Source organism: Schistocerca cancellata, chromosome 3, assembly GCF_023864275.1.
Source record: "Schistocerca cancellata isolate TAMUIC-IGC-003103 chromosome 3, iqSchCanc2.1, whole genome shotgun sequence".
In the NCBI taxonomy this organism is placed as follows: Eukaryota; Metazoa; Arthropoda; class Insecta; order Orthoptera; family Acrididae; genus Schistocerca; species Schistocerca cancellata.
This window is the reverse complement of record NC_064628.1, coordinates 170016188-170028466: the sequence shown is the minus strand read 5'-3', so window position 1 is coordinate 170028466 and position 12279 is coordinate 170016188. Positions and strand designations below refer to the sequence as shown.

The 12279-nt window shown below is 39.2% G+C and overlaps 1 protein-coding gene across 3 annotated transcripts in view; it reads right to left on the bottom strand.

The window, feature by feature from the left end:
- Positions 1–12279, bottom strand: part of LOC126174800 (cholinephosphotransferase 1) — a 154059-nt gene that overhangs the window by 126012 nt on the left and 15768 nt on the right. For all 3 annotated transcript variants that reach the window (XM_049921172.1, XM_049921173.1, XM_049921175.1), the window contains exon 4: positions 1315–1418. In XM_049921172.1, coding sequence (XP_049777129.1) covers positions 1315–1418 — 104 coding nt within the window. The remainder of the gene's footprint in view (positions 1–1314; positions 1419–12279) is intronic.

The window sequence follows — 12279 nt, the reverse complement described above, 5'->3', positions numbered from 1 at the left end:
TGTGTGTGTGTGTGTGTGTGTGTGTGAGTAAAAATACAATTATCTAAAAATAAATTGTGTGTCTACATTCAAACTCACAAGAAAATCATTTAGTGCACACACATGCAGAATAACGCAAAAGTTACGATGTCTTTCATATCTGAATATCTTAGTAACCAAAATCCTTGGACAGGACATCACCTGGCTACAGTCAGAAACATAATAACGCTGAAACAAACACTATAAATAAAATTAAGTACAAAGGAAATTTCTTGAAACAATTCATACAGAAATTAATGATGATTAACAGGAAAGACAAAACTGAAAAAACATTAAAACTATAACAAAAGTTATTAAAGAGACTGTTAGAAGCACAAAATTTAAAGCATTAAAGCATGCTCTTTTCCTGAAAGTGTGTCTATCAATAGAGAACATTACTTTCTGTGGTGTGTGGGTAAGGAAAAACCATAAAGAATTAACATATAAAATACTTTAGCAACCATCTCCAAAATGCTTTAGGAATCATCTCCAAAACACAGATGGTTTTCAGATGTACAAAAGTATTTATGGTTTGTTACAACAAATTCTACAGTGTTTTGTGGCCAATGTAATTGAAAGTGAAAATCTTCTGGATGATTAGGCCAACCAGGCACACCAGAAGTCATGTGGTCAAGATCCCGGCAAAGAGGTAGAAACATCACGTACTGAAGTAATAGAAGTTTGAAGAGAAACTTGATGTGGACTAATCACCCACAAGACCAAACTCTCAATATGGAAGCTGTCAGAATAACTGCCAGCTGAGGAAAGATAATTCATTATATCATACATCACAACGATTTACTCATTAAGGCTATTCATGACTTCTCAAGAAACAACATCATGTCTGATGAACAAGATGCCAGCTGAGGTAGGAACTAATTTTGTTAATAAAATAATTCACATAAAAATAAGGCATATACATTACTATGAAAATGTACAAAATGGAAGCTCATTAAAACTGTTTCAGAATGTGGAACTAAATAATTTTAAGCTTGTACATTTGCAAAAATTTGCACTTAATGATTAAAATAAACACAAATGACATTACATCTAACTTAAGAAATTGTGTGTGTGTGTGTGTGTGTGTGTGTGTGTGTGTGTGTGTGTGTGTTTGTGTGTGTGTGTGTCTGATTATGATACAATAGATTGAAGTTAATGTAAAACACAATTGTGGCAGGGCAACAAGTTCAACAGCTGACTATATACAATTCTTCTAGAAAAATGTATGTAAGCTGGTTACAGAAATTAAATTAGAAACGTAAGTATAACTAAGCTACGATATTTCACTGAATTTACCTGTGTCATCCACACACTTGGCCCAAATATTGAAGAAATTAAATGAATGAGTATGATAGTAAATTGTGCTTCGGTTACATCAACTTTGCCAAATCGTAGAGTACCTGGAAAATAGCAGGTTCATGAATTAATTATTTTTCAAATTTTAAAACAGAATATCAAGAAACTATGCAAGGATTGGGGGAAGTGTCAAAGTTATGATAATGCCTAAAAATTTCCAAAACAAATAAATTCTGTTCTTTTTATAAAAAAAATTGATCCTAATTTTAAAAAATTAATAATACAAACAAAAAGTGAGAGAAATGATTTAAAAATGGAATTAATGTTATCACTTTGGGGAGAGACAAAGTAAGAGCAACTGCATGAGAAATGAGCCCTGAGATTTTCATATATGAAACCCCCCCCCCCCCCACACACACACACACAAAAAAAAAGAAAAAATTTCTTGTGCAGCAAGATAAATGGATGCTGCAATATCACCTTCAGTGGGTTTCTGCATGGGTGAGAACGCAGAAAATGTAAATTTGGACAGGCAAACAGGGCCTTTACTTATTCAATCTTTATTCAATTAGACATCATCAGTATGTGTGACAGTGTTACAGAATATATCTTAATAAGAACATAGTTACTTGTAAAAAAAGGGCAAACTAACAAAACATGAAAATAACAACAACAAAATACAGTACAAGAAATCAATGCAGTCACCACTCCTAGTTCTGAGGCCAAGAATATAACTCGCTTATTATTAACTTCACTACATGAGAAAATAAAAGATACTACTGAATTGAGTACATTCTACTAGCTAAGAGACATTAATGCAAGAGAAGGAAATTGTTGTACTGTAGGCTAAGCACATGTAACGGAATTCTGTAACTTACACAAAATGAAAATAACTAACACTTTTTTAGTTAACGTGGCATTAATAAATTTGTGAGGGTAGTCTTACGGTCTATGGAAAGTTGTCAGCAATGCAATCATTGAGAACTATTCCATTATAAGATAGGGATGAGCCCCAATATCCAAAAAAATTTCAAAACAAATGCTACACTTGTCCAATCATAATTTAAAACAGAGGGCAGATCTCCAATCATAATTTAAAACAGAGGGCAGATCTCCAATCAACCATTTAACTGCCTTTGAACAGTATACAAACAATTTTCAATTGAAATATGGGACCATGTTATAGTAACACTATAAGTGTAGCATTCCGGAGGCTCTTCATGACACAGGAGATAGCTACAAGGTTAACAAGGGGTCCGACGTGTGGGTCTTGATGTACATCAAGTTCTGCAAAGACATTCTACATTCAAAATAAAGAGACACATGTTTTTGTTTTTGCAGGACACTATGGAGTTTTTCAAAAACTCAAGGTCAGAGGTGATGACGGAAAATTGTTTTTTCAATGCTCTACATCAAAAGATCACCTACAAAATAATGTGGAGTCCAAAGTTAATAATGTTCGAGTTATTAACATTATTGTGATATCTTGCTGCAGCTCAGGCACTTGTCATTCTCATAACTAGCAGAACAAGTTGGTGACCAAGTGGTTAAAGCATTAGACTATCAAACCACTGATCTCCATGTTCAATTCTTGGCCATAGCTTTGTTTTGATCTGATTTTTTCGCAGTGTGTTTGGTAATATTCTGATAACCAGAATGCTTTTCTTTGCCTTTCTTTGAAATAACATGTCAGTAGGTGTGGTTAATAATCAAATAAGTACATGTAATGCATTTACTTTGATCATGATACATAGTACAAAAATACTGAATAAAGTTACACAATCCTACACTGGGCAATATTCCATCACTGCGACTGTGGTTCCAACAGTGTTCCTGTGTTTGCAAGAACCCAATAGAACATTTGGTCAACCGGTCTCCTCAAGGTGTTGAAAGTCTCCAGAGGAAAACATTTTCGTCACATGCTAAAAATGGGAAAGTTGACCTCCCAACTGTACCAACCATATTTGGATCACATTGTGACACCTTATGTGCAGCAAAATAAATTGTGCTATGAATATAATAGAGGGAAACATTCCACGTGGGAAAAATATATCTAAAAACAAAGATGATGTGACTTACCAAACGAAAGCGCTGGCACGTCGATAGACACACAAACAAACACAAACATACACACAAAATTCTAGCTTTCGCAACCAATGGTTGCTTCGTCAGGAAAGAGGGAAGGAGAGGGAAAGACGAAAGGATTTGGGTTTTAAGGGAGAGGGTAAGGAGTCATTCCAGTCCCGGGAGCGGAAAGACTTACCTTAGGGGTAAAAAAGGACGGGTATACACTCGCACACACACACACACACATATCCATCCACACATATACCTCTGTATATGTCTGCTTGTGTCTGTATATGTGTGGATGGATATGTGTGTGTGTGCGAGTGTATACCCGTCCTTTTTTACCCCTAAGGTAAGTCTTTCCGCTCCCGGGATTGGAATGACTCCTTACCCGCTCCCTTAAAACCCAAATCCTTTCGTCTTTCCCTCTCCTTCCCTCTTTCCTGATGAAGGAACCGTTGGTTGCTAAAGCTAGAATTTTGTGTGTATGTTTGTGTGTCTATCGACGTGCCAGCGCTTTCGTTTGGTAAGTCACATCATCTTTGTTTTTAGATATAAAATAAATTGTGCCTAATACTAAATTCATGGGATGGTCAAACTGATGTGACATGCAATGATAGGATGATCATGGACAATGCTGTGAACTGTGAAAGTGATACCACAATAATGTATCTCTCTTTCTCAAACGTATGAGGTTTACTTTTTCCAACAGGTAAAGAATTTCATTGCACAACTTCAAACTAATGCAACATCACGGCAAAGCAAAGTATTACAAGTTACAGCAGATGCTACAAAAATTCATGTGTTCATATGTAATCATTGTCTGTGCCTGTCTTTCAAGATATGGTTTTATGCACTTGGTATGCATCCATATCAATATCTGATTGCTCTGCTTTTAGCAACATGAATTAGATATGTCTTTGACACACAATGAATCACAAAACATGTCAATACAGTGAGATTTTGTTCAAGTTATGCGCATGGTGTGGGAAATATTTCTGTTTTGCCTGTTTCTTAAACTTTCACCCCACAGACTGCAAAAATACTCATGAATAGCTGATCAGTTAGGATTACACAATAATATACTTCAGTGTATTACAATGTATCATGATGAAAAGAACTGCAAATAAATTATAGACACTTATTTGATTATTAATCACATCTCCCAATGTTTTACTGGAAAAGGGGGCAAAGAAAAGTATTCCAATTATCAGAATATTATCAGATACACCTGGAAGGGGTGGAGGGGAGAACCACAACCACTCCACTAGATGCAACAATGATGGGTACCAACACTGCAAAATGAAAACACAAAAATGTTTATAGTTCTGACATTGTAAACCTTGAATCCGACATTGTATTTATGCAAACCATTTGTTTTTTGATGATCTTTCGATGAATAGCATTGAAAATACGATTTTCTGTCACTAACTTTGACCTCATTTTTTTTGAAAACTACTCAGAGTCTAGCAAAAAACTGAAACACGTCTCTCTTCATTTTGAATGTGGAATGTCTTTGCAAAACTCTATCAAAATTGGTGACACACATATCAGACCCTCCCCTTGTAAGGGCAATGAAGCTAAGCTAAAATGATCTCAATTTGTCATAGTGACCAGATTCACGTACACCGCAATCAGGATCTTAGTTCCAACCACCAACTTTACTACAGCTGCCCTATTCACAAGGGTCCCAGCATCACAAGCCTGCTTGGATTCTGTTACAGGAAAAGAGTACACACATAAGCAGTAGCAGGGACCACTACAACAACTTAACAAAGCTAGAAACAACAGAAAGGAATAATGAGTCAATGGAATAACAGCCAGTTACATATTCAGCAAAAGAACACTCTGCTAACAAGTGGAGAGGAGAGCCCTCAATTACATCATCATGAGGATAAAGGGAACCAACCAGGGTAACTGTCAACACTCAGTCTAGACTTTCATGGTATAAAGCTGTTAGTACTCATAAAGTATAGTAAAAATCTCGGTAGGCTACTTTGTGAGGGGACAAAAGGACGAGTTGCTCACCAACCCACTATGCAGATTTGTCAAAAGTCTCCTACCCTTTCAACCATATGTATTAGGTATTACAAAACTGACTTGAAAATAAGTGACAATACTGACTGGAGCTTTGAGAGCTCTACTGACATGTGATCAGTATCAGTCTGATGGTGTTAATGCTAAGCCGAGTTTCAGAAGCATTGAGATCTAGACACTGCTGTGAAATAGCTCTGTCAACGTTCACATTGTTCATGTGCCTTGTCAACCTATTTGGGCACTGGCAAGTTGCAGCACAAGGGATACAATTTGTAGAGGTCCTACTGCCATGTGTAAGTTCCTGGGGCACCATTATTCTGGCCCAAGAGAAAGAATGTTGTAATAGCGGACAGGAAACTTTGGCGATGACTTCAGACTATGAGGTACAACTAATTAATTCTATAGCGCACTTTACAATATAAAGATCGGTTAAACAGCTAGTAACATTGACCTTGGATATACAACTGCTTTTACTACCTTTTATTTAGGGTCCAAAGATAGATGAATGAAGTTGGAATAGGAATTACATCATATCAAGTACAGGTGAAAAATGAAGATCAAATAGAACTAAAATCAGGTTGTGTTGCACTACGCAGGGACAGGGCAGGGACGTAAATTAAAAGAAGGCTTTGCTGAAAACAAGAAATATAAAAGAAATATCACAGATATTGAAGAACGGCCTGTTTTAAAAACAGAAAAGATATGCCATGGCAACTATTCGAGTGTATGCACCAATGTTAGTTACTGTATTAACCTGACTATAAGATGACCCTCAATAGAAGATGATGTACATTATTTTTTATGCGAATGCTTAAAATTTTTTTATTTTTCACGTGTTCTGACTAATCAACATTGAAAATCATTTTGTTGATAAAGTATCCACCTAAAAATGTTAACACTATACCATGTATGGAATCACTATTTTTAATCACAACCACCTGCTGATCTGCAGCAGTTTTTGCATACTTTCATAACAGATTCACTTGAGATTCTATCCCTATGAAGGAAGGATCACCAACTTAACATGGATACTGAAGGCTTCTTTAACCCCCCCCCCCCCCCCATGGAGTGAGGGCATGGTCTCCTTGACAAAGCTATTCACTGTAAGGCTGTTAAATACTTACTCAAAACATCTATTACTTAAAGTTTGCGAGGTCATGTTGCAAAATCTGTGTTGTCCTTGCTATCAGATCTTTAACTTCCTGAATGAGATGTCTCCTGAAAGAATAAAACACTGACATTCTTCTTCTATTTTCTATTAACCAAAGAACCTGGTATTCTGTTCCAAACAATTTTCAGCCAAACCAGTATCAGGTCATTTGTCATCCATCCCTTTCTGGCATCCAAGCATAAGTCCCACTTGGAGTTCTTTTTCGGCATAATTTTCCTGCAAAGAAATGTGTGTGTGTGTGTGTGTGTGTGTGTGTGTGTGTGTGTGTGTGTGTGTGAGGGTGGGAGGGGGGGGGGGGTGGCGGCAGCGGCTTCCTTCCATCTGCTAGTGCACTCAGCATTACCATTAATCAATTATTCAGGCCTTTTCATTGCCAGAACTTCTTACAGGAACACTTTCAACAGTTCCCACACTGACAGTAACATCTGACGGCATATCAAAATATACAGGCATCTGATCCACATTGCCCATATATGGCCTAGCAGATAATCATGCCATTTCCTTTGACCGATTATCTGCAATACTGATGGTGACCCAATCTCAGTTGCATGTTGGCTATGTAATGGGCTTCTATGGGCAGCAAAATGTGGTTTTCAGTACTTCATGTGATTATTCACTGAATTTAAAAATATAGACTGCTGTAGTAATCTACTACTTAACACGAGCAATCTTATGTTAATGGTTAAAACACAATAATTCAGTATTAAAGTTATAAACAGTGCACATGTTGTGAGGCAGCAGAACCCATGGGCACAAATTACTTAGATTATATTTATCAAGTATTTGAGAATTAGAGCACTTAGCCACTTCAATCAAATTTCACACATAATTTCAAACTCTTTTTGAAACTTTTGTCACTGACACATCCCAAACAATAGTGTAAGGAAAAAAGTTCATCACTTACTGTAGTTTTGCTATTCAAACAGTAAAACTTCACCATCAAGCACTACATTTTAATTTATTACTTCTTTACTACTAACTCCATTCACAACATATTTGCAGACAATATCCACATATACCACTGAATGTATCTGCAGAATTATATACACGTAGAACACCTATTTCATGAGATGTGACATCATAAATATGGGGTTCGATTCTTTAAAATATTGGGTGTGGAGGGGTTAATGTAAGATGCTGATAAGCATGGCTTGTCACTGCACTGGCATTGTTCTGTGCCATAACATACGTCCTGCCCTCTTCATAATCTTCACACACCAGCCAGTACTTGTTTGGAATTCCGTGACGCATGCACTTGGAAAATTCCCCTTTACCTCCAGTGCCTTCATTCAGATATTTCCTCAAATAGCAGGGACGGTTTCACTCCGTTTCTCTTGCATGTACTGAAAAACTTTCTCTTCCAGTTCATTAATCTTCTCTGCTTTCGTCTCCTGAAAGTACAGCATCTATAAATGGTGTTCTTTAATTTTTCTCTATCTGGTACCACATATGAACATTTACTTCCATGACACCAAATTTTCCTCCTGGTGCAGAGCTGTTTGTAGCCTCTGCTTCATGAATTATCGTTAACTTAAAATTAGCATCAATCTTGAACTCAAACTCTTAAGTCACGAGGCACGGCTGTAATTTGCATCCATTATAAATTGCTACAATTTAACAGTCCATACAATGGTGATAGTATAAGCAAATTGAACGATAACAGTATTTTGTCCTCTTGGCTCCATACAACCAAGCAGGCAGAAATTGTGCCATTTCAAATTTCAATTGTTGTCCACCTCGAAAATCAGAAGTGCTGTAGAGCAGTAGTAACTTTACACCCATTGTTCTACATCTACATCTACATTTATACTCCGCAAGCCACCCAACGGTGTGCGGTGGAGGGCACTTTACGTGCCACTGTCATTACCTCCCTTTCCTGTTCCAGTCGCGTATGGTTCGCGGGAAGAACGACTGTCTGAAAGCCTCCGTGCGCGCTCTAATCTCTCAAATTTTACATTCGTGATCTCCTCGGGAGGTATAAGTAGGGGGAAGCAATATATTCGATACCTCATCCAGAAACGCACCCTCTCGAAACCTGACGAGCAAGCTACACCGCGATGCAGAGCGCCTCTCTTGCAGAGTCTGCCACTTGAGATTGTTAAACATCTCCGTAATCATACAATAAAGGATCCTTCTTTCTATGTATTCGCAATACATTACATTTGTCTATGTTAAGGGTCAGTTGCCACTCCCTGCACCAAGTGCCTATCCGCTGCAGATCTTCCTGCACTTCGCTACAATTTTCTAATGCTGCAACTTCTCTGTATACTACAGCATCATCCGCGAAAAGCCGCATGGAACTTCCGACACTATCTACTAGGTCATTTATATATATTGTGAAAAGCAATGGTCCCATAACACTTCCCTGTGGCACGCCAGAGGTTACTTTAACGTCTGTAGACGTCTCTCCATTGATAACAACATGCTGTGTTCTGTTTGCTAAAAACTCTTCAATCCAGCCACATAGCTGGTCTGATATTCCGTAGGCTCTTATTTTGTTTATCAGGCGACAGTGCGGAACTTTATCGAACGCCTTCCGGAAGTCAAGAAAAATAGCATCTACCTGCTCATGTTTCATTTGTAGTGGCACATTTCAAATGCTCTGTGAGGACATATTTTTGTCAGCATTAATTTGTCTCCAGTAGAAGCATATACCATTGTTGAGTATTTGTTTAATATAGTAGTCAATAAAATTCTGACTACAAATAGATTCAGGAAAACTGTGGTTTAAACATGGTCTGATGTTCGTAAAAAGTCGAGGTAAGCGACACACTGCTCTAGATGGAAGCACAAGCAGTATACACTCCCATGGACGACAGCACAATAAAATTTGCTGCCTGCTCACCACTCTCCTCCCCATATCTGTTCCAGTGCTTGGCCAAGTTTGTGTCTATTCCCCAACAACTTTTATGAATTCTTCAGATTAAACCTGCATGTGACCTCAGTTACTAAATGTAAGACAACCCTTATATTAATCTGTTATGATGACTACAGCAGCAATAGTTTAATTTGTGAGTGTAAGATGATCCTTATGACGAATTTGGGAAAAAGCCTCAGCTCATAGTTGGGTAAATACGGTTGTTAGTTTTAGTGTTTTAAGACACTAAATGGTAAGGTCATCGGTGTCCTTGTGTGGAATAAAGATAGAAGAGAGTGATGAAAAATCTATTCAAAAAGACATAAAAATCAATTTTAAAACAAACCTCTATCAATCAACAAGAAAACAACAAAGAGATCAGGCAATCTACATATCCATCCATACTCCGCAAGCCACCTGACGGTGTGTGGCGGAGGGTACTTTGAGTACCGCTATCGGTTCTCCCTACTATTGCAGTTTCGTATTGTTCATGGAAAGAAAGATTGTCAGTATGCCTCAGTGTGGGCTCTAATCTATCTGATTTTATCTTCATGGTCTCTTCGCGAGATATACGTAGGAGGGAGCAATATATTGCTTGAATCCTCAGTAAAGGAATGTTCTCTAAACTTCAACAAAATCCCGTACCGAGCTACTGAGCGTCTCTCTTGCAGAGTCTTCCACTGGAGTTTACCTATCATCTCCGTAACACTTTCGCGATTACTAAATGATCCTGTAACCAGTATTCAAGCAGTGGGCGAACAAGTGTATTGTAACCTACTTCCTTTGTTTTCGGATTGCATTTCCTTAGGATTCTTCCAATGAATCTCAGTCTGGCATCTGCTTTACCGACTATCAACTTTATATGATCATTCCATTTTAAATCACTCCTAATGCCTACTCCCAGATAATTTATAGAACTAACTGCTTCCAGTTGCTGACCTGCTATATTGTAGCTAAATGATAAAGGATCTTTCGTTCTATGTACTCGCAGCACATTACAATTGTCTACATTGAGATTCAATTGCCATTCCCTGCACCATGCGTCAATTCGTTGCAGATCCTCCTGCATTTCAATACAACTTTCCATTATTACAATCTCTCGATATACTACAGCATCATCCGCAAAAAGCCTCAGTGAAATCCCGATGTTAACCACAAGGGGAAAGAAACATTCCACATGAGAAAAATATATTAAAAACAAAGATTCCATGACTTACCAAACGGGAAAGCGCTGGTAGATACGCACAATAAAAAAACACACAAACACACACACAAAATTTCAAGCTTTCGCAACCCACGGTTGCTTCGTCAGGAAAGAGGGAAAGATGAAAGGATGTGGGTTTTAAGGGAGAGGGTAAGGAGTCATACCAATCCCGGGAGCGGAAAGACTTACCTTAGGGGGAAAAAAGGACAGGTATACACTCTCGCACACACACATATCCATCCACACATATACAGACACAAGCAGACATATTTAAAGGCAAAGAGTTTGGGCAGAGGTGTCAGTCGAGGCGGAAGTGCAGAGGCAAAGATGTTGTTGAATGACAGGTGAGGTATGAGTGGCAGCAACTTGAAATTAGCGGAGATTGAGGCCTGGTGGATAACAGGAAGAGAGGATATATTGAAGAGCAAGTTCCCATCTCCGGAGTTCGGATAGGTTGGTGTTAGTGGGAAGTATCCAGATAACCCGGACAGTGTAACACTGTGCCAAGATGTGCTGGCTGTGCACCAAGGCATGTTTAGCCACAGGGTGATCCTCATTACCAACAAACACTGTCTGCCTGTGTCCATTCATGCGAATGGACAGTTTGTTGCTGGTCATTCCCACATAGCAAGCGTCACAGTGTAGGCAGGTCAGTTGGTAAATCACGTGGGTGCTTTCACACGTGGCTCTGCCTTTGATCGTGTACACCTTCTGGGTTACCGGACTGGAGTAGGTGGTCGTGGGAGGGTGCATGGGACAGGTTTTACACCGGGCGCGGTTACTAGGGTAGGAGCCAGAGGGTAGGGAAGGTGGTTTGGGGATTTCATAGGGATGAATCAAGAGGTTACGAAGGTTAAGTGGACCGCGGAAAGACACTCTTGGTGGAGTGGGGAGGACTTCACGAAGGATGAATCTCATTTTGGGGCAGGATTTGAGGAAGTCGTATCCCTGCTGGAGAGCCACATTCAGAGTCTGATCCAGTCCCGGGAAGTATCCTGTCACAAGTGGGGCGCTTTTGGGGTTCTTCTGTGAGAGGTTCTCGGTTTGAGGGGATGAGGAAGTGGCCGTCAGCCAATAAAGCGCTGTCAGATAAAATGAGCGGCAATGAGTCCGGTAACCCAAGATTTCATCGCTGGGCAGTCAAAGTGGGACAGTGCAGCAGAATATGGGCCACTGTCAACCGGGCGCCGCACCAAAAACTCAGGCGGGTCTTCACAGCGCAAGAGGTAACCCTGGCGGAGCCAGCAGAGGACAACTGATTCCCTGCGAGAGGCCTACATGAAAGACTTCCACACATTCGTAGTCTCCTTAATGACATGCAGTCAGTTGTGTGTACTGTTATGTCATTCTGTCTCCCAAAGCCGAAAAACCCTGCAGCATTAAGTCAGAACGCAGGTCAGGTTCAGAGATGCCCATCTCCACAAGCAGTTTCCACGTAGCCTGTCGGCAAGTTCATTGCCTGGGATTCCGACATGTCCTGTAGTCCATACAAACACCACTGAACAACGGGATTCTGGATGGACATTACCAAAAAGTGGCGAGGGTAGTAAGGGTTGTTAGCTGCTCAAACAGTCAGTACACACAAGAAACAATTCCTCGGGGCATGAAAATATATATACTGAAGTGCAC